This window comes from Athene noctua, chromosome Z, assembly GCF_965140245.1.
Source record: "Athene noctua chromosome Z, bAthNoc1.hap1.1, whole genome shotgun sequence".
Lineage (NCBI taxonomy): Eukaryota > Metazoa > Chordata > Aves > Strigiformes > Strigidae > Athene > Athene noctua.
Genome location: NC_134077.1, coordinates 10685206 through 10712864, shown reverse-complemented (window position 1 = coordinate 10712864; position 27659 = coordinate 10685206). Strand labels below are relative to the sequence as shown.

The 27659-nt window shown below is 44.3% G+C and overlaps 1 protein-coding gene across 3 annotated transcripts in view; it reads right to left on the bottom strand.

The window, feature by feature from the left end:
* DNAI1 (dynein axonemal intermediate chain 1) overlaps window positions 1-27659 on the bottom strand; it is a 176684-nt gene that overhangs the window by 51429 nt on the left and 97596 nt on the right. For all 3 annotated transcript variants that reach the window (XM_074932950.1, XM_074932951.1, XM_074932953.1), the window contains 3 exons: window positions 12320-12409; window positions 7605-7692; window positions 5689-5768 (listed from right to left, as the gene is read on the bottom strand). In XM_074932950.1, coding sequence (XP_074789051.1) covers window positions 5689-5768; window positions 7605-7692; window positions 12320-12409 — 258 coding nt within the window. The remainder of the gene's footprint in view (window positions 1-5688; window positions 5769-7604; window positions 7693-12319; window positions 12410-27659) is intronic.

Below are 27659 nucleotides of genomic sequence, written 5' to 3'. Positions count from 1 at the left end.
CTCTCTGGGCCCTGGTATGGGAGGTCCATTATGCCCTGGGATGTGCTGATCTGACACAATGGCTCTGCAGTCTGCAAGTCTGGCCCAGAACTGAGGCCCAGGTCCCAGGAAACGGATCTCCAGTTTTCCTATGAAACCAGCTTCAAAAAGGGTTCTGTAGGGCAGATACCTGGCTGTATCCCTTGTGATAAATGAACCCTGTGAGCCAGCTTTAGCTTAACACCATACACTGTGCTCTGGTAGTGCCTGCTGGTACCACACCATGTTCACCCCTACCTTTGGTATCACCTCTGATGTGTGAGACAGGGCAATGTTCTTTCAAGATGCATTCTGAAGAAACAATACAAACTTGAGAAAAAGCTCAGAAAGAAGTATGACTTTAATGAATAAAAGAGTTTCTGAGCTAACTAGAATTGCTGGCAAAGTCTTCCTCTACTATTCACTTTAAAAACCCTACAGTTATCAGACACATGTCAGGATGAAAACAAAACCACTGGAAAATGTGATGCGTAACTCCTGACAAGACAGCTTTGAAGAGGATGAGTAGATTCAGGGACCAGGCATTTATGCAGCCTGTCTGATCTTCTAGAGCACTGCTCCAATTTGCTGAGAATGTTTTTCTCCTATTTTAATGGTGGTAGATGTGTGTGACTATTAAATGGTATTTTTATGATGAGACAGGAAAGTAAGAACGTGTCTATGGCAATACAGGAAACCAATTCAAAGATGACTGGTGACAGGGCTGCAAAACATAGGGGAGGAATACTGGGAGGAACACAGGACTCCAAGGACACAAATCTTATGAATAATCTTCATTAACAGCAGTGCAGTTTATGCTAGATGTTAGCCTGACACAAAACTCCTCCACATCCATGAATCATAGAATCATAGAATATCAGGTTGGAAGGGACCTCAAGGATCATCTGGTCCAACCTTTCTGGCAAAAGCACAGTGGCCTAGCACTCAGTCCAGCAGAATCTTAAAAGTGTCCAAATATGAGGAATCCACCACTTCCCTGGGGAGATTATTCCAGTCACTGACCATTCTTATTGTGAAATATTTTCCTCTTGTAATCTCCCCAGGAGTAATTTGTACCCCTTATCCCTCATCTTTTCCATGTGACTCCTGATAAAAAGGACGTCTCCATCTTCTTTGTAGCCACCATTTAACTACTGGAACATGGCAATAAGGTCTCCCCTAAGCCTTCTTATCTCAAGGCTGAACAAATCCAACTCTCTCAGCCTTTCCTCATCTGGTAGGCTTCCCCGTCCCTTGATCAACTTTGTGGCCCTTCTCTGGACCCTCTCCAGCCTGTCCAAATCTTTTTGTATAGTGGGAACCAAAACTGAACACAGTATTCCAGGTGTGGCCTGTCAAGCACTGAGTGCAGTAGGATAATGACTTTATCTCTGCTGGTGATGCCCTTGCTGATGCAGCCCAGCATCCTGTTGACTTTCTTTGCCACTGCAGCACACTGCTCACTGATGTTGAGCTTGTCCACCAGGTCCCTTTCCACAGAGCTGCTCTCCAGCCAGCCAGATCCCAGCCTGTGCTGCACTCCTGGATTATGTTTTCCCAGGTGTTCCCTTACACTTGTCCTTGCTGAACTTCATAAGGTTCTTGTCAGCCCACTCTTCCAGCCTATCCAGGTTTTCCCGCAGGGCGGCTCTCCCTTCCAAAGTGTCCATTTCCCCACTCAGTTCGGTATCATCAGCAAAATTCATCATGGCGCACTTAATCCCATTTCATTTATGAAGATATTAGAGAAGATATTTCACTTATGAAGATATTAGAGAAGATATTTCACTTATGAAGATCCCACATCCCTTATGAAGATATTAAACAGCGCTGGGCCCAATATCAATCTCTGGGGGACCCACTTGTGACAGGGTGCCCGTGTGAAAAGGAGCTGTTCACCACCACCCTCTGGTGGGGCCTGTCAGCCAGTTCCCCACCCACCACCCACCACTTGTCTAGACCGTAACACATCAGCGGCTCTAGGAGGAGGCTGTGGGGAGCCATATCAAAAGCCTTGGAGAAATCCAGGTAGGCAATGTCCACTGCTCACCCCACATCAACGGAGCAGGTTACTTTGTTGTAGAAGGCGATCAGGTTTGTCAAGCATGATTTGCCCTTGGTGAATGGATGGTTATTACTGTCCTTATAATGTAGAGGGTTTCTTTAGTTCACTAACAGAAACATTGAGACTCTAGGCAATGTAGAAATCAAAAAAATATTCTTTTCTAAAGGAGGTTTGTATCTGGCAACAGAATGAGTGCTGCCCAGCAACATCACTCCCAGGCAGATCAGGACACCCAGTTGCTCTTGAGAAACCACTGACACAGACGTGTCCCATGTTGTGGTGGACAGTTCTTACCACCAACACCAGAGGGACTCCTTGGTTTTTGCTCAGTGCTTTTTTGTAGAGATCTGTAACAGAAATGCTAAGGTTTACAGAAAGGCTTATGAATGAAAACAGAGGCATGTAAATGCCCTGGGAGAAACAATAGGAAATGGTAAAAGAAAGAACCTGTTTTAATTGATGGCAAATGCAGATAACTGGACAGAACAAATAAAAGACCCAAAGATAAGGTGGCAAGAAGGTGAGGAACAGAACTCAAGCCATAAAATATCTAGACAAGGAGAACAACTTTGCCTAAGACAAAGGAAGACCAGACACTGGGGCAAATGATCTCTCCATTACTAAAGGGTCACTGGAAGTCAGAACCTGTCCAGAAATCAGTTTGTCATCATAATTTAACGAAAACCCAAGAGATGTGATAAGGACTCAACAGCCAGCACCCTCTGTCATCTGTATAACCACAAGAAAACCTGTCCTGAACACACAGATACAAATGTCCTGGTGCTTAGTATGAGAGAGTGAGTGAAATTAGTTTTGTTTAAAAATAGAATCACCTTTTCCTTCTATACAGTCTTGTACTGAGTTTTATTATATTTATTTGTTATACTCTCAAGCAAACCACTTAAGACAGAAAAAACCTCTCTCTTACGTTAATATGTTCAAATCTCACCATAATTTTTCTGTGGAGGCCCTGTTTATTAAGAAGTAATTCTGACCAAAGAGTTGAAGCCACAGTAATGTTTCAATATGAATCTCAGAGACCATACGTTTTGATACCAAAGCTACACAATTCCTAAACAGCAAATAAGATATGCAAAGAGGCAGTTTTGCATTACAGAATCATATTAATGGAGAAACAGTTTGTACTCTGTGTAAAAGGGCAATAGATAGGTCTGTGTGTAATTGAAATGATTTATTGGCTTCAGAAACACTATTAACTAAACCACTCTTAAAAATTCACCCTAATTGTTCTGCAGCTAAAGGATTAACATATTATCATGCTATTTGTGAGCATGTTTGGTCTCTGAAAAAATGCCTGCCTGAAATTCACTTTCCAATTTATTTAATAAATAATCTAAAATTCAGTCCATGTGCAGAGCAGCCCATGTTTGATCCCTGACTCATACAGCATGGAAGGAGTCTGTCCCTTTCACTCACTGTGCAGTGGCAAGGGCAAGAGCAGCACAGAGACCTGAGCAGCTCACTCCTGCTCAGTGCAGCTACAGGACCCAAGAGCTGTCTGAATAGCTGCGGGACTGCCACTGTTCTCAGCACCTGAGCAGAGCAAGGCTCTGGGAGGCAGTCCACAGGTAGCTCCAGTAATGGGTTCAGACATGCAGCATTTCAATAAAGGGTGTGATGAAGTTTTATGGTAGACCTTGAGAGATGTCTGGAGCAGCAGTTGATCACAAAACTTCTGAAACTGCTTATAGCAAACTCTTGGGGAACACGAAGGATGCAAGCACTCTTCCCCCTGTTTTTGTGGACACTGTGGAGGCCTGCTTGTGCTAGACAGAAGATTTCTCTTCCCTGTGTTAGCTCATGCAAACAGATGGAAGATTACCTCTTCCTACCCATGGGAACATCTGAGTTTTATAGGGCAGTGTTGCACAATATGAGAGTGGTCCCACTTTTTGCTAAGGCTCACCAATGCAGGAACATTTTTTGCTTATCAGTAACCGTGGCCAGTAAATCACTGACATCCACCACTCACCTAAGCATAGAGGAAGTTAAAACATGTGGATCCATACAGCCTTTTGATCTGGACTAGTCACAACAGTACCCAAACAACTTGTACAATACCCAGGGTACCAACTCCTGTGGGTGACCAGCCAACTCAGAACATCTGCCCATGGCAGAACACATGCTTTGTAGCCTGAAACCATCAACAAAAAGCCATTGCACTACCTCACTGCCCATCACCCATCAGCCCAGCCCCCACACTTCTCCCACCTCCCTTCTGCACCTGTCTTGTCCAATGTAAGTGAGCACTACTCAGAAATCCTCCCTAGATACTGCCTGGCAGAGGGAGAGATTTCAATTAGCATCATCCCTTTGGAAAGGATATTTGTTAAGTCTGTCCTGCCTAAGTGATTGGTATTGACTTCAGAATACAATTTCCTTTGTGTTCTTTTTTTCTGTTTTGTTTCTCTTTTGCAGGCAGGACATGGGGAAGGAGCTTACAGCATCATCTAGAGAAGGCTGGATGGATCTGCTCTGCACATCAACATCCTTGCTGATGGTCCATGCCCCACACTGGTGGGCTGTGGCTACAATATTAACAAAGCCTCAGAGCCACCTCAGAGGAATGCTGTGCAAACAAAAGTTAACATGAGTAAGCTGCTACTGGCCTTATTTTGAGGGCTAAATACAGCAGAGCTCAAAACTTCCTATTTTTAGCCTGATTTCTAAAGAAAACACAACGTATGTGTCCTGTTGTCTGATTATCTCTCCTTGCAAACAACTTTTGACCTCACGGGCAATTTCAGCCAAAGCTGGCTGCACACTGGATTTGGCAATATTAAGGTCTTACACATTCTACAAAAAAGGGATGGCTGTAGAGTGCAAACATCTGGGCAGTGCCCCCACTCTGGGAAGGGCAAGCAAAACTTGGCTGCTGCCCTCAGCACACAGCTGGAGCTGGCTGGTTGACAGCTCCCCAATGGCACTGGGCACCAAGGCTGCAGGAGGGCACTGGAGTGGAGGTAGCCAGCACTGTCTGCAGGAAATCAAGGGTTATAGCATGGAGGTAGAATCACTGAACTAGGGACAGCATGGGGGTGATCAGAAGGAGGAAGGATTAGAGTAGATAGTGAGGAACTGGAGATAGGAGGGCAAGGAGAAGGTGGGACTGGGGAAAGGATCTGGGGTGTAATTGTGGAAGTGCTGCAGGACACCAATCCAAAGGAAACAAGGCTTCATTAGCCTCATTGCTCATGGGATAATAGGTCTAAAAAGGAAAAGAGATGAGATTTTTCCTGCCATTTCCCCATAGCCATGAGGACAGAGGATCAATGCCTTTTAACTTCTGCTCTGATCATAGGTAGTGCCTCACTTGCACAGCTGCAATCTGCAAAGCATTCTGGGATGCAGTTTGCAAGAAAAACGTTTCTACAAAATAAGGTCTTAATTGGGTCTGTGCAGACAGCTCCCTGTGACCCTCTGTGGCTCTGTGCTGGTCTCAGGCTCACCACAGGCATCTGAGGGCAGGACCAGGCTCTGAAGTTGCACTTTGTTACTGCCTGAGCAAACAGTTAAGATGATGAACCCGAAAGACAAGCACAGGTCAGGGGATGTAAAACAAGGGACAAAGAAACCATTCTTACCTTATAGATCTTTCCCTCTTCAGTACCAACGAGAAACAAATTGTCTATCTTTTTGTGAAAATCAAACGATGTCCCGCTGCCTGTTAACAGAAGAAAGGTCTGTCAGACAGAGAATTGGTTCATCTGGCCAGCACACACTCCCTGCCTATGGTACACACACACACTGCCAGCATTTTCAGAAGTGATTTATTAGCCAGAAGCTCCCAGAAGAAATGAGAGCCACCCCTTCTGCAAACACTTTCCAAGATGTGCCTGTCCTCAAGACCTGTAATTTGTAAAGCCAACACAGAGAAAGGGAAAAGGGAATTGGAAGAACTGGAAGAACAGATTGGCCTGGGGTTCACTTCAGTAAGAATTTAAAATGCCTGGTGCAAATAGTGTTGTGAGGATCAGGCTTGCCTCCTATCGGGCAAGAACAGATCTTCTCTGTTTGTTTAGTATTCACAAAAATATAAATGGTTTCCTTTCCCATGCATAAAAAAGCCCAGAGAGGAAACACCACATCATAGCTGCCTGTGCCCTTTTCATCCTTAGCTCAGAAGCCATTTAGCAGGTCACTTCAGTAAAGCCAATAGCAAAGGATGTGATTTGGGTAGAAATCTTCTGCCATGCACAGAAGGATCCTCTGAACTTCAAAAGCCCTGAAATGAGCAACATTGTGAACTGTGTTTAAAACAGGTGTCAACCACAATAGGATGTGGCTCGAGGTTTTATGGCTTCTGCTCCTGCGGCAGAGGTAACACCGTCCAAGAAAGCTAATTCACATGGTGGTGAAAGAAAATTTCAGCAGGGCCCTTGAGCAGAATATGGAATGTCTGCTGAGTGCCAGAGCAACCTGGGGCTTTTGACCTGCAGGGACACCCAGAGCAATCATCAGATGACGAACAGGAACAAGCAGACAAGGCTCAGAAGCACATAGTTTCAGAGAACTTTCTGCAAAGGCAGCTGTCTTAAAGATTAACAAAATGTAGTCCTCAAAGGAATTGTTAAGGTCGTTTCAACCCTGTAATACTGTCTGCATTTTTAACATTTAAATAGATTGTTAAATATTCAAGACAAGTCTTTGAAAATTCATTTCCCAGTACCACTAACAAATAATACCAAAGCCCTTGGGAGTTCTGCAGTGTACTGCTTTAGCTGGTCTCTTGCAACTTATGTGGCAATGCAAACCTTGTCACAAACAAATTGTTCAGCAGTTACTAGCCCAGAAAGACAGAAATCCTTAAACGCAGAGTGAGCGCCTTCTCCAAAACCAGGCCACAGCTTCACAGCCAAAAGCAGGTGCAGTAGGATGATTAGGCGATTCCTCAAGGCTTTCTGTGTAGTCCAGGACCTCCAGAGCTGACTCATCCCATCCTATCTCAAGCACAGTGTGGTCAGGATGAGGGGATTCAGCCTAGAAGAACTGCACTCACTCCACTTTGTATGGAGGAAGCCTAACACAGTAGCTCAGAATAGATGCTGTGCTTTTAGAGAGCCAAAACCTGATGAGGCACATCCCACCACCGGCTGGATAAGCTGTGCACCAAGGAAAGGGCAAAGGTTGCTTTTCATCTTGATTTGGCCAGTCCAGATCAGCGTTTGGTAGGAAGAACAAAACTGTCTCAGTTTTGACAAATACAGGTAATGGCTGTGCCTCGTCCACATTGGGGTATCCCAGTAAAATGGGCATTTTTAAAATTAATGTTCGTATTTTCCTGAAAGTAAAGGCAAGATGTAACCAGCAAAACTTGATTCAATTAATGGCTGTTGCTTCAGACAGACTTCGCCCTACTGTGTGATGAAAGCAAGGAGGCATAACCCTTCTTCAGCTCCTTTCCATCTCAACACCCCACTCCCAGTTTAATTCCCCAGAATGACTGATTAGAGGCTTTGTGTCAGTAATTAATCAGCATGGCAAGGACTTGGGCTCCTACCAAGCATTTGCAGCTGCAGCCCCTCTGGCCCCTGCATCGTTGTTCCCTCTCCTGACAGCTTGATGACATCTGTATGAACCAGCTCATTCTGCAGGCAGAGGAGATTCCACATGAATAACATGCTTTACAGCAACAATACAGAGACATTCAGTACTTTGAAATGGCAAATTTTATGGAGGATTTTTAAAAAGCTATCCAAAAGTTGCTTAATGTTTCACGCTCACAATTGGCAACTTGCTAACATGCTGTTTTGCATAAAACCTCCAGGAAACTTACGCTGTAGTGCACTGGAAGTGAGAGCCACGGCACATCACTCAGACACATGCAACTGACCTGGAAAGCTTTAGGTTTTGGGGTCAACATTTTTGGGTGGAGGTTGACACTGTCAGCTTAAATCGTTATGTTAAGTGAAATCACCCTGCATGGTTTAAGATGGGTATTGAATATTGTCATGGAGCTAACTAAAATCCACACTAAAGGATAGTAACTTACCAACTTGCCAGTGTTTGCTTCTTACCATCTTCCCATGACCACCAGAGCCGCCTCAGTTCCCAATACTCAACCTCACAGGCTCTGAGATTCAAGTAACAAGCAGCAGATCGCCCAGGGGAAAAGCACCCAACGTTGCTGTTATCAGCAGAGCTCTAAAGAGCTCTCATTGCAGGCCACGGCACTGCTGTGCTAGGTGGTGTGTGAACACAGGGGAAAAAAGCTGTGTCCCACAGAGTTTACAGTCGAGGCGGGAGACAGAAGGCAGGTGAAAATAGACACAATGTGGGTGAGCACGTGGAAATGAAGAGAGGGCAAAGATCCATTCTTAGACTAGCTTTGGGAATTAAAATACCACTGCAGAATGGAGTTGGCTGTGAATATAAGAATACCCTGGGGCTGATAAAAAGAACAAAGAACTAAAGATTAAATTAGTGAGCAGTGTGGGCTGAGGACTGGATGTTTTCATGAATCTGCAGATTTCCCACTGGAGCACTATGAGAACAAAACATAACTTCTTAGCTCAGTGAATCAAGCTTTAGCTGGAGCTTCTCTAAGCCCAGAGCAGGACTCAGGTGGAAAAAGAGATTCTACCTGGCAAAGTCAATTTCAGGGAATTGCATGTTAAGGAAAGTGGGAGAAGACCTTGTGAGCATCTGTTCAGTACTGCAATTCAAAGGGGACAGTGTTCTGTAAAACACTGTTACCATATTTTGGGAGTACAAATTTACAGAAGGTTCAAGAAAGGTCAAAACCGTAAAATAATGGACTTCCTTCTCACTAATTTGCACTGCTGCACACCCACGTGCCCTGGCCTATTGATGGCAGTAACTGTGCTCTGAGAGAACAGCAAGAAGCAGGACAGACTCCTGCAGCCTACAGAGTCCCACCTTCTGTTAGTGACTGCTGTTGCAGTATGTGGGTTATATCAAGTCTGATTCAATGGGTAAAGGCAGGAGTGGTGCTAAAAAAGAGGCCACATATGCTGGTGTATGTGTGCAAGAATTGGAAAGAGCAGTGCCCAGAGCATCCAGGAGCAGCACATATTCCACATGTCGCTCACTGCCCAACCAAATAGGGGTGCTGGTGGGCTGGCGGGAGCATAGTCAGGACATGCTGAGCAGGTACTTGCCTCTCTGCTCAGGCTCCTAGATCTGTCTACTCTCCAGAGTGCATCTGCCCTGTCCAAGCTGGTGGTGGTCCAGCCCAGACAGGCTGGTGGCCACCTGATGATGCTGATACACCCAGTGTGTCTAACAGAGGTCAGACACATGATGTGGGCAGGACCAGAGATGTGCTAGCACATTTACTCTCTGTTCTGGTAGGAAGGCAAACCACACGACACCTTCCCTCTAAGTGCACATCTTTCTGCAATCTTTTTCTGAAGATGCCTCCCAGGACCTTCACCTGGCCAAGGCCTCTGCAGACAGATTCTGTAGATTCTGCCTTCACAAAGGATCTTACTCGGGCAGACTTCCCTATTGTGCTGCTTTTATTTTGTACCCAGCTTCGCAGTCTGGAAAATGCATCTGTTCCTGGGGTTGTTTGTTGCCAGAGCTATTCGTATATTCCTCTGGGTAAACAGACTGTTGACAGTGTGGCCTTCCAGGAATACTGAACAATAATATGTTGCTTCTGCCTAACAATTTTAAAGCACTTGTAAGGATTAGTGAATTAGGCCTTGCATCTGCCTGTTTCCCTTTAATTGTTATTAGCCTCAAGTGATGATGGAGGCCCGGAGCTATTAAGTAATTTAGCTCTAGGTCATGTACGAGGGGTGAATTATGGCTACTGATCAAATCTGGGATTGCTGAGGATCAGCCTGAGCGGCAGTGCCAGGCTGCATCCCAACCGGTTCTTTGATGTGGCTCTGACAGCTCTCATTTTTGATAGGCAACATGTGCACCCAAGGTGGGAGACTAAAGTCATCTGGCTGCAGAAGTCCTGCACCATTCCTCGCTGGGTCATGATAACCCAGAGCCAATCCAAAACAATAGCCTAAGCACACACACCGCACATGCTATCTCATTAAGTTTGTCCAAAGTGATTGTGTCCATTTCTAAGAGAGACAACCACTATGGACAAGGCAGATCAACTGTCCCTTGCTAACATTTGACAACTCTTCCATCCAATTTTGAGCATGGCTTGCCAAATATCCAGCTGGGAGTAGGAATAAATTTATGCACTTTCTGCTCTCAGCTTTGGAAGTGTCAAACAGCTATCAGTGTTTGAAGAAGCTTTACTTTTGGATAGTCCTGTCAAAAAGATTAACGAAGCTCTCTTTCATTTATTCCCTATTTGCAAAGGGATTTGCAAAACAGAAGACCTCTGGAGTGTCTTCAATTTTATTCTAAATAGAACCCAGAGATAGCGCTTTCATAAAACTGGAATTCAAGCAGATTGTCCATTTCTCCTTGCTGGGTACAAAACCACAAACTGTAACCAAATTCCCTTTCATTCTGTTTCTTGCTTTCCTTATTGAACCTCTGTCAAAAAATACCCCAAACCAGACAGCACCTAAAACTTTGCTGTTTTCCATCCCTGCCTGCTAAGTACATACCAGCTCTGGAAATTTCAGAGGTAACTTCACCTCAAAAAAATCTTAAAACACTGCTTTTCACATCAGTGTGGCCAAGTTTATAACAGAATTGCAAGAAATAAATAGAAATGACATTGTGTTAAGTGGATGCAGGTCTTAAGATTCACACCAAAGATGCTTAAGTATATCTACATGCTCAAGGGACAGAAGGAAAACCAGTTTACAATGTGGGAACACAGTTAAGCACAGATGAAACACAGAAATGTTGCAGAAGGCCCTCTACTAGGTGAGCTGCCGTCAGAGTCCATCTGCAGACTCTTAGGTTTTCCCAGTCATGGCATTTCTCTGAAGAGGCTTAACCCAGTGTTTCTTGCCTCCTAAGTGGAGCAGGCTAAACACACTCAGCTGCTGAGCTCAGCTGATAAGTGTAACATGCCAAGTCACCTCAACTGGAAGTGTTTATCTGTAGGTGTGTATTACTCACTTCAACATAAATCTTTTGGGCATTTTTATACAGGGGATAAAACAGGAGATGAGTGCTGGGACGTTAGTCTGTCCCTGTCTAGGGAGCTCTGAGAGCTCTTTTGGGAGAAGGACTTGGGACATACTTGCAGGAGGGACTTTTGTGTCTAAAGCTGCATGTATGAACCTGGAGGAGTTTATTAAAAAGAACTTAATAATCAGTGCCATCTGCATGTAGCTACTGTGTTAATTAGAAGAGGCCCCCACTCCTGAAGTGAACATGGGACTATGATTTACATATAATGTTAGACATGAATCCCTGCCCATGGCAGCAAGGCCTAAAATTTTCAGGACAAGCCTTGAGTAGCTTGGTATAACAGGTTGAAAAAATGAGCATCCAAAGATGTAAAGCAATTTCTTTGCTTGCTGGGGAATAATGAGACAGCTGCTTCAAACTCATATCTTAGCGCAAAAAAAGATTCTGAAGTCTCCAAAATGTAAAATCAAATAGCCAACAGGAAAAAAAAAAAAACATGTTGCGATCCAGAGACATAAATCTAAGGGTCATTAGGGATATTAATGATAAGTTTCTATCAATATAAGTACTCCAAAAGAAAAAAGTGATCAAAGGAAGGGCATGCAAACAAGTTAACAGAAGTTGTCTTGAGTATGAGCCAACAATGTCATGGTGGGGAGAAGCTCTCTACCTGTCTGATTGCCTGTTGCCATCCCACCAGAAATGAGAGTTTACTCTGTGTTACTTTGGCCACAAGTGAGAAGTTTGCATCATCCCCCTTCCATTCCTAATTGCAATCTGTAGGGAAGCATTTTCAGGATGAGAGTCTTGAAGCTGGGCAAGAAAGCAGATTATTCTGCTCTGTCTCTGGGTGACCCTTATGGGACAAGGAACGTTTCAGAGCAAGGACCATTCTTGAATTCCTGCAGCTGCAAAGCAGGAAAATGAGCTTTTGTACTCAGGCCCATGGAGTGCTACAGGTGCAGGTAGGATGGTTAGGTCCAGAGCAAGGAGTAAGCTGGTTCTACTTATTTCAGAGTTTAACATGGAGCCCCAGACACAGCTGTGACTGCACTTGTAATCTTTTGCTGCTACTTCTTTCAAACTTGGCTCATTATAAATAAAAAAACCCCAAACAATGCATCATTGCACTTTGGGGGCAATAGGTTATAATTTGGCTGTGAAAAGAAATTGCCACCTACTGCTTACCTTAACTAAAGTCCATGAAACAATCCGCCCATCTGAGGAGACTGAGAAGAAGTTCAAATTGTTGTCCATGTCATCCTTCTGCCACTTGACCTTAAAACAAGAAGACAGTCCCAGTCAGCACAGGGTTCTCAGCATTAGCAGGACAGAATCCCACGCCCTCCACATGGTCTTCTGGAATCCTTCCTAAAGAGTAGCTGGTTTCCTCCCCAGAGGCTTGATGGTGCCTAGCACATCTGAACACCCTTACCTCCACAGGCTGTTTCAGAAGTGGTCCCAGCACTCCTGTCACTTTCCTAAAGGATGCTCCAGAGAGGGGCAACCCACACCTGGGGACTCTGCACCTACGCACGGCCATCTCTCCCAGCAGCGACAGAAGTACTACCATCAGGGATGGGCCTTGTGAGGTGTCTGAGCTATGCAATGCTCTGCACTACAGCACAACACCACCCTAGAGATCCCTAAGACATCTCCAAATACCCGCGGTACCACAGAAATGTCTCCGAGAGACCTGAGTACATCACTGACCCTGAACAAACTAACACCTTCCATTTGACTAATTACTCCAAGTGTAGTGCCATATGGGCTACCCTTCAGCCAGACAACCTCAAATCAGCTTTCTGTCCCTATGTGGGGTGCAGACAAGCCCTTGCAGGCAACGTGTGACATGGATCCTTAGGGCACTTATGTTTCAAGGAGATGAAAACATCTCCATTAAAATTGAAATCCTCCCTACATCTTCAAGGCATCTGTCTGCCTGGTAAGAAGATTTGCCTTTTGACTGTGACAGCTCAGCAGGAGAGATTAGAACTCAGATAAATGGCTTACAGTTTAGAAGAGACATTTCAGTTAGACCAAAAGCATTAAGAATGCTCGATTCTGAGATCTGGGAATTCAATCAGACTGAACAGGAAAGGATGACTTGTCACTGGGCCTGTCAGCACACACTCCTGTGGGCATCTGTCAGTTCAGGATGGGGACAAGCACTTCAGCAGGTTCTGCTGAAGTTTTCAGAGGTATATCTGTTCCTGTCCAAGCAGTGCACCAGATGCATTTCCCTAAATATCATCCCATGAATATGATGAGTGGGCATGATTATCCTAGAGCTTACCAAATTATCTATGGACAGCTATTTATCTGGTACCTACTCCAGAAAACAAGCAACATTCTCAATACTTTAATTACACAGATTGGGTATTCTGATGATACTTCCTTGGGAAAAACAGTTAATTCTGTTTTGTAAAATTGTTTATACTGTGAAGTTCTACAGACCATGAAAATTCAGCAAGAGACTCAGCTAAGCGTAATTAAACCTCTAGTGAACGTTTCCTACCTAGAAAACACTAATCTGAGGAAGGAAAAATAAAATATAAAAGGAATCCATCTGAGAATACATCAGAATGCCAGTTTCATGTCCATAAGGTGCAAATGAAGAGTTTTGAGTGGCATATACCTTTGAACATCCTTGCACAGAGAAATCGTAAGTCTTCAACTGGAACCACTTCTGCTATATGGCATTAAAGGAATGGCGTAATTCAATATGTCCCAGAATAAAATGGTTAACGATAAAAAGACAGGTTCAACGGCACATATGGTGAACAGTGATTTCCAAGGCTGGCCATCATGCACAAAATGTGCTGGGTATATCTATTCCAGGAACATCTCCCTGGGATCATGAGCTACTGCTGACAATGACGGTCACCAGCAGCTGCTTCAGATGAAGGGGTTGGTGCAGTGAGGAGTTTTAATCTAAAGTGAGAAATGCAGAGTTCAGGGGAACTGGTTACAAACACATGCCCAACTTGTTTCATACTGGGCACAGAAAAAGGGTCATGTTTCAAATCAGAGATTTTTAAAATGCCGCTGTAAAATTGTCTGACAATAAGATGTTTTTATTTGTATGTCCAACACATGTCTGCTCTAACTCATGTTCTTTCTTTTCAATCTACTTTCCTGAATATTTGGGATAAACTTCCCAGCACACCTCTAATGCAAACTGTCTTCGCTTGAAGGTAGGGGAAGCTATTTCTCAAGACATTATCTCCTATGAAAACACTGTGCAAAGATTTTGCCATTTAAACCTGGGAGCAGTTTGCACAAAGGGCTCACGTATCCTCTACTGGAACAGGACTACATAGCAAGAAAAGGGGATCTCCAGTACCTGAAACCTGCAGTCTAAACCCACCAGTGCCCTGAGCTGCATGTAGAAGACAAATGCAAGTGACACATACCTGTACTGTAGTCATCCTGAAGTCTAGACCCACCATCCAGGTTGCATATACAATGCACACACTAGGAACAGAACTGGTCCAGACCCTCACTGAAGGGAGACCCCCAGCTTGTCCCTTACCAGAGTGTATGTCCAGGCACTCATTAGTAAGCTCTGCTCGAGCTGTGCAGGAGCAGCTGCAGCTGAATTCCTTCATCTGCTCTTGCCAAGCACAGTGTAGACATTTTTCACCCAGGCTAGAGCCAAGTGACAGCTCATCACACCAGTGGAAGAAAATACATGGATGGAGGCTCAGGAGCTGGAGTCCACCCCAATCACCCTGTGCAGACACAACTCCTTAGTCCTCATGTCTACATTAAAACAACATGTTGCAGGAAGCTCGTCTGGAAATGACCGACAATGTAAGTGCTATGATGAACTCATGGGATTTTTTTCCCAAGCCAATCCCTTCCAGCATTCCCCAAGTGAAGAGTTTTTCTCCAGGGTTTTCCCACTCCACATATCCTCTCCTTGATGGAGATTTATTCAAGTTTTTTACTATCGGTACTCAGTTAAGTGTCCCAACTACTTCTCTTCATCTGTTACACAGACAGGTGGAGTCATAAGGCCGCCAAACCAAGTAGGCTGATTTGCTTGGGGTAGTCTTGCTCTTACATTCAAAGCAGTCAGCAGTACCTGAGTTAGGTAGGTATTTTAGACAGCTTGAACACAGTTCCTCAAGGGCATCAGGATCTGCCCTCAAATGACTGTCAGCAGCTCTCAGTGACGCTAACTTGAATTTCAGAAATCAGAAATTGGCACTTAGTACTTTCAATTTTCCTTCAACACCTCTGACACCTTAATAGTGTTTGTGATCTTTTTTCTCCTGATCTCTGAATCCCATAAATGCTTATTAGAGTAATTAGCCTTCATGATACTGCAATCAAATGGGGCATCTGCTCAGAACTGGCCTTTTCTCAGCTCCCAGAGGCCCGTAAGCGTGGCACAACCTCCTGTCATTAGCAGTATCAGTGTTGTGTGGGGTGGGGCATTTGACAAGAGAACCAGGCAATTGTGTGCATAGTAGCAAGAAGTTAATTCTTTCCTGAAGCATGTGATAATCAACTCAGGATTTTGGCTGCATGACACAATTCACAGAAAAAGTTCAATTATGATAGAGTAAGAATAAAGAACCACATGAGAAAGGAAAGAATGTGTAAGCAACAGAAAGGAGACAAGTAAACACAGAGCAGCAAGTCATTTGCTGTGTCTGATCATGATGGGACCTGTAATAAAATCAAGGATCTGCTGCTATTTTTCCTGTGTGATCTTTAACATGACTATTGTTGCAGAGCAAAATTGGTGTGTGAAACTCATTGCTGCTAGAAGAGCCTACTAATTTTTGGTTGTTATTTCTTAAAGGCTGTTTATTTATAAAGAAGTTGAGACTAGTCAAACCCCAATTTGTTCATAGAAAAATAAAGATTAAAACCTGCATGTTCCCTGCTATGTACAACAGATTAGCAGGGCAATAACCCATTCACTCCTAGAAAGGGAATACTACCATCTTTGTCTATGGCAGCTGGTAATGGCTGTTGTCCAGCAGGAGATTAGACCATTTATCCAATCTGATTTGAAAATTCCCATGTTTCTGATGTCATTCTTGCAAAAGAAATAATGCTTGATCAGTTTTCATGGCATGGAGACCGTTAGTCACTCGCATTGACAAAATACAATTGGTCAAAATCATCCCGGTCATGAGGCTGACTTAAGCGCTTTGCAGACAGCCACAGGCAGGATCTGCCTGCCTTTGTTATAACGTGACACCTCCTACTGCAAACACAAATCCCTCTGGCTGCCCCTCAGCTTGCCAAAGCTCAGCTGTGGGGTGCCACATGCAACACATGCACACTGACTGATGAGCAATTCCTTCCCTTTCTATTAATTATCCTTCAGGAAGCCCTTTACCAGCCTGGTGTATCATGGCCCTGCTGACATCTGCCGTAAGTGAAATAAGAATGTTTTTGTCATCCACTGCCTAAAAAAATGAATAAAGTCTGCCACAGACAGAAGAGGACAGACAAATGCATTATCAGATCCCCAGGTCACCCATACAAAAACTGGCCAAGTAAGATGCTCAGATGACTCCAGCAAGTAAACAACTCCTTGGGCTGCTGAGGAAAGTCCCTGCAAGTTCCTTCCAGTGCCAGCCTGGCAATCAGTACAGTCCTAAGCAAAGTCATCATGGCACTGCAGGGTTTGGAGGGACCTGAATCTATTTATTCTATTATATTATAAATATCTATTCTGCTCTTAGGCAGGATTAGACACACCACTACCATTGATGACAATTCACATAGGCTGTTCTCACAAACCTCCAAAAACAGGCACTCAGCAATCTTCCTGCAGATACGTCAGTGCTTAACTGGCTTGATACAGGACATTTCCTTTACCACAAGACAAGCCCATTACTCCTTAGCATCTCCCCAGTGGACACAGAGAAAAATGGTTTACCCCTCTTTTTTTAACAGTCTTCAAATGGGCAAGAAAAGGTTGTTGTGTCGATGCTTCTTTCTCCTTTTTCTCAACCCAACAAAGCCAACTGCTTCAACTGTTGCTTCCAGGTCCTGCTCTTCAAGGCTTCACCATTCCTAATCTTCCCCTTCAGCCCTTCTCTGCAGCTGCAAACACATGGTACAGGGCCACCCCTAGGCACTAGTAGACAGGAGTTACAACATTCTCTATCTTCTATTTCTGCTAATAAATCAGAATGACACACATCTTTGTGCAACAGTATTCCATTGCTGACCAGTGGAGGTGATCTGTTACACTTTCCCCTTCTGGCACCCTGCTGCCTAACCAGTCATCCACTGTTTTGTATCTGTGCATTTAATTTCCCCTTTCTTAACACAGTATTTCTTCTTGTCTATATTGAATTTCATCACATTGATTTTTGGCCTTTCTTCCAATTTATCAAGATCATTTTGAACATAATCATGTCCTGCAAAGTGCTTTGTCCTCCCAAGTGGGCTTCCCTATTCTGTAATTGGAGTTGTTAAAGAAAGTATTGACGAAAAGAAGACCAGGACTGACAGATGGAGGGTCTCACTTGAAGCATCTTTAGACTGACAGCAAGCTCTGTATAACTGCTATTTGAGCACACTGCTTGAGTCACCTAAGCAGCCTCTTTATAGTTATTTTACCTAATTCATATTTCTGTATTTTGGTTATAAGAACATCACTGTGTGAGCCTGGATCAAAAGCTTTAGTCAGGTCAAGATGGATAGAGGTTATAACCTTGACTGCCTCCCCCTTCTTCATGAGGCCCATTTCTCTGAAACAAAAGAAAGAAAAGAAATGATACTGGCTTGACAATTTATTCTGGACAAATCCATGTCGGCTCTTCTGTATCACCTTATTATCTAGACATTTATAAAAAGTGTTGCCATTTGTTCCAGTGTTTTTCCAGTCATTCAGATTAGTCTGGCAGGTCAGTAATTCCCTGGGTCCTATCCTACCATTTTCCTCCAGATATTTTTTTACTTCTTCTGGCCTTTCAAGATCTTTCATCCTTTTCATGGCCATGCTTGTCCTACAGGCCAGAGTGCAGCCTGATGCACTGCTGGACTATCATCCACACTTTGTGAGTCCCTGTGGCTGGTTTAGGATGCTTCTAGCCTGGGTGAATTGTCCAGACACTGGTTTCTAGGCTCTGGTACCCTGACCATGCCACTGTCCCTCCTACATGCTAGGACAGTCCCTTTGAGGAAAGCAACTACAGAAACTCATACGCCAGACATTGGCTCTAAAGCACTGTAAGGAGAGGCGCTCAGAAGACCTCGCGACGTACGGGAAGAATAGGGAACCAATCAAACATGCCAAAGAAGAACGTTACCAAAACACAGCCATGCTTAAGGTGCATCCCTTTAAGGAGCATATATAAGACCATTGCGCAGCTAATAAGTTGAACAAGTAGCAACCATCATATTGGTGTCTGTGCTTTTGTTCCCGCGAAGGTTTTAACCTCCTGCAAGGGTCAGCTGTGATCTGAACGCCGCATTTCTGTGGCTTAGCAGATAGAAAAAGACAGCTAATGCCTTACCACAACAAATGGTGACCCCGACGTGAGGGCAGTGGTGATTTCGGTGTGCGGACCGGTGGCGGTTGGCGGCACACGGCAGGAGGTGATGGAGCTCCATGCAGGACGTGAGACTCCACAGCGCACCACGGAGGCCACAATCAAGGTATTTAAAATATGGGGAAGACAGCATAAGACTTCTACGAAGTCGAGCGCTTTAAAAGCTATGCTACAAAGATTATTAAAGCTCGGCATTTTGGCTGAGCTGATGGATTGCATGAAGTCAGAGCTCTGGCCTCTAATAAAAGCTGATTTAACAGAGCAGGCAAAATTGGGAAAACCAGAGCACTTGATGACTTGGGATAAGGCAAATGCATTAATGAAAGCCACCCAAGCCGAACAACATGCATCTAAGGATGTTTCTCAGAGGAGCCTACTCAGACGGAGGAGTCCGCGGGGTCCAACAGGGGTCGGGGTGCACAGTATGGAGATGGCAACGGCGGCCCGGGGCCTCCCTGAGCCCCCCAACGCCGCGGAGCGGCCGCCTGCAGGTGAGCCCAGCACCGCACTTGGCCCGGCCCCCCCCCCCCGACAAAAGCGGCACTTTTTTCACAGAGAAGGTGCTGACGCTGTCATGCAGCACTGGCTTTATATGTTCTTAGTGGAGACTTCGTATTTGTAATATTTGTCATGTTGTGTCAGTAATGAGTGTGGGGGACGCCTTTGTGTGGTTGTGTGATTGTTCTGCATGTGTGAGACGCGGCCCACTGCAGCTTCAGAGAGTCATTGGTGCTGCTGCCTGTTTGGGCTCAGTGTTTTAAGTGTTACATGTACAGTACCTCCTCTAACATGAGGCAGTAATTCTGTGTTGTCTTGAATTTAGGTGCATGCTCTGCAGGGAGAGTGCACCTCTGTACCATCTGCTTGACAGAAATATTGTCAAAAGATCATCTACAATCTTACATGGGTCGTAGATGCTGGTTATGAAGAAGAAAATCAGAATTATGGCCTGAACCCCTGTGTTCTGTAACAAAAGGGTCAAAAATTGTTCAGCTTGCTTATTTTACTGCAGCTCTCCGTAATAGTATACCAAGAAGCCGCAATGACTCAGGATTTGGATCAGCAGGTACCCCTTAAATATTTTGGGCTCAGACGGTGACACAAGATTGACTTCTAGTAAAATGTACTCTCACTAAAGCTAAAGCATCTGTTACAACAATAAAAAAGGGGAGATGTAGTATCAATCTACACCTCACGAAAGGCTAAATAAGGCATTATATGTCATGAACTTTTAAACATTCCCCTGTCTCACAGGTGCCACCAATATTGTGTCATTTCTCATCACAGATACCAGATCAACAAGAAGTCCAAAGCAAAGCTCACGTGTTAACAAAAACCTAGAAAGGGGTAACTGGGAAGGACCATTTCCTTTAATAACCTGGGGAAGAGGTTATGCTTGTGTCTCCACAGGTCACAGTCCCTGGTGATTACTGGCAAGGTGTGTGCAACCACATCTGAGTCATGAGAGTCAGCCAGCACTCAGGAGCCAGCTGTGGGTGCTGTGAGTGCCCCTGTACCAACTGTTTGCAATCTCTTCGACTGATCTTTTAAGCAGAATGTCTGGGTAATATTTGCTACTGCAACAGAACAAACTACACTACAGTTGCCAATTCTTTTAAGAGAAAAATGCTAACAGTAATTGCAACTCCTCAATGAGATATATAGGCTTACTAGTCACTGGTGAAAGATGTAGTTTAGATGGAATGTAGTTATTAATGAGGATGAAATTCTGTAAGAGTGTGTGTATTCAACTTGCTTTGTTTAGCAATATTAAGAATTAAGAGCTTAAGTGTTTAACATTTCTAGAAACTCCCTTGGTTTTCCCCCTGGAGAGCTGGCCAGGTTCTGGGTGGGACCCAACAGGAGGATGAAATCAGATGTTACCGCTCAAAGAAAAGTGCCAGTTATTTTGGCTTGTTGATTTAGAGGCTGGACCTGCTTGCAGCGACTTTGGATGCCTCACCTACAGATGGACACATTGAGTAGGATTTCCAGTTTGCAAGGAAGGGTACTCTAAATTCTCTCTGCATCCAGGGTTCCCTAGCAATTGCAGATCTGAATGTTAGTACTTCTATTAATTGTGCTATTCCGTATTTTCCTTACTGTTTATTTTTGTAGTATTTAGTCATATCCTTTATTTATAGCTAGTGAAATTAGCCTATTCTTTTTAACTCGTAATTGTAACTGCTGTATTGTTTTAGCCTTCTGTGGAACTATTCTAAGTATGCTGTGTTTTGAAGTTTATCTAACCCTTTATTGATAACAGCTCCCAAACAAGTCTTGCAGGTGCTGCTGCAAAACAGAGAAAGACAAGATCTGGGAGGCATCGGCCTTACACAGCTTCTGACAAACACTAAGCTTTGATGAAGAACAGGCCTCGTAAGATAGATAAGAAACTGCTGAGTTGTGCCAAGGTGGCAGGGAAAAATCAATCAGGACAGCAGACATTTTGCCTGGGCTTAGCAACTGCTGCCGACCCATCTCAGACCTGTTTGATTGGAGTTAGAGCTGAGAGGCTCTCTTCCCCCAGTAGCTGGGAATAGCATGCAAGGTCAGGCCTGGGGATGTATGTAGGCTAGAATGGCAAAACATGACTCCTTCAGCAGTACCAATAAATGACACTTGGTTCTGTAGTGATGCTTACACGATAGGTTTACATCTCGAAGAAGGAAGAATATTTAATAATGATTCAGCTAAAAGGTTACCAATTACTAGATGGTTAAAGAATTTGGTTTTATATGGAATAAGCGTTTTAATTGTCATTGTAATCTTTTCATGATGTTTAGCTGTGTGTGGAAGTGTTTTATGAAAACAAAGGACTGAACAATAAAAGGGGTCTAGATCGCTCAAAAACAAAAGAGGGATTCGTGGAATGGTTAAAAAACAACAGACATATTATGAGTGATCCAGACCGAATGGCCTCACTGTAACAACAGGCTGTAGCTGTTGTGAAGAACACCTGCAAAGCCAAGGGGCTGGCAAACAGTGTGTGTAGCAAAAGATAAGAAAGCTGTACTGTTGAAAGCAAGATGTTTGCCCAGCAGGAGGACAGCGCATGGACACCACGCCGGGACCAATCATAGAGGGCAAAAGGGCAAGCAATAGTGGAACGTGCGCATCGCACCCTAAAAGCAAAACTACAACAGCTTGGGGAGGGGGAAGGTCATAAGGGGACAATACCCATAGACCGACAGCAGACTCTTTTGTCCCGTGCCCTTTATGCTTTAAATCATTTTGTTAGAGGCGACGAGTCCACACCTCCCCTGTGGAAACACTTTATGCCAACCCAGGCGACAAAAAAATATTCTTTGGTTCAAATCAAGGAAGCGGGAGCGATGGCATGGGAATTGGGCTGGTCGCTGAGAGTGTTTGGGCTTGGGTACACAGCAGTGGAAAAGGATGGTTTAATTAAATGGATACCTGCACGATGTATAAAACGTGAAATAACCATTTCTTCTTAAAAGTTTCTGCAGATTTTCTGTGGCTTTTGGCTACTTGGATCTTTCACTAGATGAACCATCTCACCCAGACCCAACGTATGGGCAAGCACTACAGAGAAGCATGGAGCAGCTGTGGTGAATAAAGGAAAAGAACGAAGAGAAAGCAAAGGAAAAAGGGAACGGAGTAAAAAACCCTACATATGAAGAAATAGAACAACAAGCACTTCAATTATTACTGTCCTGGTTCAACTAGAATAGGGTTAGGTTTCCCCAGCAGAGAGAGAGGGGGAAGGGATCTCCAGCCAGGTTATTCATACCATGCTGACGTCAGGTCCAGGGACGGAACCTTTTTACTTGCTCTTTGGTGGGCTTGGTGGCGGGGAGCTGTTCCGTGACCATTTGTGGTATTTCTCTGTATATCGTTCGTTTTGTTCATTGTTATTTCTGTTTATTGTTGTTATCATTGCTACTGTTGTTGTTTAGATTGTTTATCACTCTGTTGTATTAAATTTCTTCTTATTTTAACCCAGGGTTTGTGCCTCACTGCCAGCCCGACCAGCTGAGGGTGGGGGAGGGGCAACGGCAACGTGCTCTCCGGTCCCGGCAGGGCTTAAACCATTACAATTACAAATATAGCTATATAGCATGAGGAGGGGGAAGTGTAGGGAGAGGCGCTCGGAAGACCTCGCGATGTACGGGAAGAATAGGGAACCAATCAAACATGCCAAAGAACAATGTTACCAAAACACAGCCATGCTTAAGGTGGATCCCTTTAAGGAGCATATATAAGACAATTGTGCAGCTAATAAGTTGAACAAGTAGCAACCATCATATTGGTGTCTGTGCTTTTGTTCCTGCGAAGGTTTTAACCTCCTGCAAGGGTTAGCTGTGATCTGAACGCTGCATTTCTGTGGCTTAGCAGACAGAAAAAGACAGCTAATGCCTTACCACAACAAAGCATCACTGAAAAGTGTTTTGGATTGGTGACAGCAGACTTTATATGTATCATATTCCAGTCTGCCCACATCACAGATAGGTGAATATGTGTGAGTCCATAGGCAACCATAGAGTGATGCTTCCCCTCATCCTTTCTTGTGGGAGGCCTACAAGAGAGTCAGAGAGGGACTTTTTACAAGGGTATGTAGTGATAGGACAAGGGGTAATGGTTTTAAAGTGAAAGAGGGTAGATTTAGATTAGATATAAGGAAGAAGTTCTTCACTATGAGGGTGGTGAGACACTGGGACAGGTGGCCCAGAGAGGTTGTGGCTGCCCCTTCCCTGGAAGTGTTCAAGGCCAGGTTGGACAGGGCTGTGAGCATCCCAGACTTATGTATGGTGTCCCTGCTCATGGCAGGGGGGTTGGGACTAGATGATCTTTAAGGTCCTTTCCAACCCAAACCATTCTATGATTCTGTAATCACTTTAATAATTCTTCCACACCCCAGAGCATTCCCCAGCCCTGACTCTGAGTCAAGGTACTCAATCAGCTTGGATGCTGTAAATGGGTTTGCACATAAACACCAACCTCTGCTTAAAGACCTGAATGGATAAAGACTCAAAACTCCCTAAAATGCTTGTTAGTGGTCTGAAATTGCTCTGGCTAGTTCTTTAACTTCTCCAGGGTATGTTTAAGCTGATCTTGCTGATGAGCAAGATCCTGTCTCATCTAAATACTCTTTAACATGCTATTTCCCTATTCTGATCTGTGCTTTCATCCTCTTGTTGCATTAATCATACTAAGCAGCAAGTCTCAGACACTTACTGTAAGATTAAACAATACAGCATCAAATATTTCATCCTTCTCCATACTACTCAAGCTGAAAGCTTGCTTTATTAATGAGTCTATATTCTTCATTCTTTTAGCTTCTAATATACTTCCTAAATATTTTCCCCTTCCCTTTTACAACCCAGGATAATCACAGCTCATTTTGCACCTCCACTTCTCTGTATTAATTTGTCCTCGTGCTTTTCTCTAGTACTCACCTTTAGACACACGTCCTTGTTTCTGTGCTTCAGGAGTTTCTTTGTTACTCACTGCTGAGCTCTAGATGCAATCATATGGGCCCCTCGGAGAGCTCGACATTATGCCCAGCTCAGCAGCTCAGGGAGTTCACCCATCTGGCTCCATAACTGAACAGAGCCGCAGTCTCTTGTAGGATCCCAGCTGTGCATCACACAGTGCTTCCCGGTCCTTCTGGGCTCTCCCAGTCACCTGATTTTCTCCACACATTGTGCACACAGGGCTAAGCAGGGAGATTTGGCTATTTGTTCTTACAGTCACACTGGCTGAAGACTTTTACTCAAGGCAGACATCTGCTCCTTGACCAAGCATGCAAACAGTGAGAGGATTCCCTCAGCTCGCTCCAGCTGCACCTGCCAGGGCAGCAAAGCACAGACACAAACCCACTGCCAAAACCACATTCGCCTAGACTCTTTATGCACAAGCTGTCCCAAAACAAAGGGCCAGCAGAGCTCTGGGGCTCTGTCAAGGTAGAAGAGAGGTGATTTAGTAAGGGCACAAGCTCTTACGGATGCAATTTGGCTGCATCCATCACATGGCCCAGGTGACAAGCTGACAGTGTGGATGCTTGCAAAAGCAGACAGAGCAAACTCCAACCAGGAGTACCCATCCAAACCTGGCTGTGTTAGTCCAACAGCAAGCACCTTTAGTCTGTGTAGAGGATACTTTCTCCATTTTGCTGCTATTCTGTTTTTCAGTCTGCCTCCACACCATGCTGAGGGCTCTTGACAAAGTGCTGATCTAGATAAATTGCTCCATAGGTCATATCTTCTAGACTCATCTAGACACATCTTTCTCAAGCTGATCTCTCCTATTCTCTGGTGCAAATATTCTCCTGGACTCCCCTACAACAGTCTCTGAACTGAGCTAAAAAGCAGTTCTCATTTCTTTGCTCTGCCACCTCCAAATGTGTTTCTTGTTGGTTCCTGCCAGCAACTTTCAGCAGAACAGCATCCGGAAACATCAAGTCATTACCAGCAGAGAAGAAATCTTTCACATTCTTCTCCTGTCAGTGACAAATTGTCATTTTTTTGTTTATTCCCCTCCCTGTGTCACTTGCCTCTGTTGTTTGCCCAAGGGATCTGCTGTGGTGAAAGTCTCCTAAAACAGCCAGCTGATCCTGAGCCCGCTGATTTTCTGTTTTGCTGGAGCAAATAGTTTGTCCATCCTTGCTGTTGGGACAAAGTAGTGCTTCTACAATAAAGCCCCCAAATGCCCTCCATCAAGGACATTGCCAACTATTCTTTGTTTGTTGCCTGCCACACACCCTAGCCTGGCACTGTAAGTGTTCCTTGCCACATCACTAAGGATCCTCCGCCTGCTATCAGAAGTGTATCCAAGGCCAGGCACCTGGAGGAGTACAGCAAGGCTGCTCTCCTGTAATCATTCACAAAAGACCCCAAAAAATTATTCACTTGATCACCTAGAAAGCATAGACTACTTCACTCCCATGCAAAGTAACTCCAGCATTGGTCTTTATGCAGCAAGAGACAAGTAGAGCAAGTTTTAGAGGTGAGGAGCAAGGCGGTGTCTGGAGTCCCCAGCACTAACTTGGACAGCAGTACAAGTTGTCCTATGTGGACGTGGGAAGAAGGAAGACAGAAAGCTTCACTCTTCACCATGGTTATTTGGGATAAAAGCAAAAAGTAAGCTAAATCCAGATTACTCACTTTGACTTAGGCAATAATGAAGATTTTAAAGAGCTGTGATAACTGAGTGCAGACAGCTAACTCCAAGATTTGGGTCAAAGCAGCCCAGTCAGCCTCTTTGTCTAACTATATAAAGGGATAAGGAGCTCCTAGGTCCTGAGTGCACTTCAGCCATATGACACCACTGTGGCAGGAGAAGATTTGGCTGTGCCCTGGCTGTGTGTGGGTCTGGTCTTCCTGCCAAAGGTAAACCCAGGTAGGCAGGCAGGCAGGGGGGAGCCATGGTAAGGCCCAGTTGGTCCCTCTATGAGGGCGACCAGAATCATGGGGTGACCAGTATGCCTGTCTTGGAGTCAGAATGGCAGGATACAGCATAAAGGGCTCCTGTTCTGTGAAGCATGCTCAGCAAAAGAGACTGTTGGTTTGTGTCAGGGATTTTTATCATTCCTGTCTATTACACTGGGAAGAAGGCAGCATTTCTGCTGTGAAACTTCTAGCAAGAAAGAAAGATCTCAAAAAAAAAAAAAAAAAGTTTTAGTCAACCATAGCAGACATTAGTCCTTGATTTTGTTCACAGAAGCCCTGCTGTGAAAGCCTAGTCCCTACCCCCATCCACATCCCTGAGCTCTAAAAATGGTGCTGGTAAAAGCACAGTGAATGGATGAATCACAGAATCATCTAGGTTGGAAAAAACCTTGAAGATCATCTAGTCCAACCATTAACCTAATACAGTTCCCACAGTTCGAGCCACAACTAAAGAGGAGCCGCCACCCCCCAGAGGAAGAATCAGGCCTGCCATACAGGGAGAGCTGGGCTGTCACTGACAGACTCAAGGGTCTTTGCACATCCAGAAACTTCACGGAGAAAAGCAATTCTCACAAGAAGGGGGACACACCTTTCCGTCATTCCCTGAGACACCTTCATGGGAAAGAAGTTAGAGACTCTCTTTTAGGGGGAAAGTGACTTTTTGGTCCAGGAGGCCAGTGAAGCCAAAATCAGATATCCCAGAAGGGTTCATCTAGGCCTCTGCCTGTTAGACTCCATTTATTGTTTACAAGGAGGAAGGCAGATCCCATGACAAACCACAGGCAAAGCAGAAGTATCAAGGCCTTTCTTCTTTCAGTGCCATATAAAAAGACAAATTGTAAGTAGACATTTAACAAAATTAACTTTAAGGAGCACAGGCCAGAATCTGAGATAAGACAGATATATCCAACTCTGCAAGGCCTGATGAAATTCAACCTAGTGTGCTTAAGGGAGCAGCTGAAGGGATCTCTGAATCATTAGTAGTTATCTATGAAAACTAGAAGACAGGAGAGGTCCTGGAGGATAGGAACAGGGCAAAAATGCCCCCAGGAAACCCAAAACAAAACCTGTCTTGAAGGATAGGTGAAAGAACTGTGGACCAATCAGTCTAACGCTGAACTCTGAGAGCTGGAAAAAAATATTAAGTCATCCATACATATGTACAGGATAAGAAGATAAGGAACAGTGAATATGGGCTTGTCAAGGAAAGATCTTATCAAACAAAATTTATTTCCTTCCCTGGCAGGGTAATGGGTCTAAAGGATTAAAGGGAAGGAGTAGATGTGATTTACCTTTAATTTTGTAAGGCTTTTTGGCATACTCCCTGTGATGTTTTCAGAAGCAAGCTAAGAAAAGAAGGTCTAGATGGAATTACTGTGAAGTGGATGAGTGATTGAAAATGAATTTTCAGGAGCTATATTCAGTGATTTTCAGACCACCTGGGAGAACATCTCTAGACAATTCCCACACGGGACTGTCCTGGGTCCAGTTCTATTCAATATTTTCATTAGTAAGTGGCATAGTGGATTGCAAAATACACAGAATATTTGCAAATTACACAGTTTAGAGACAGGATTCTGT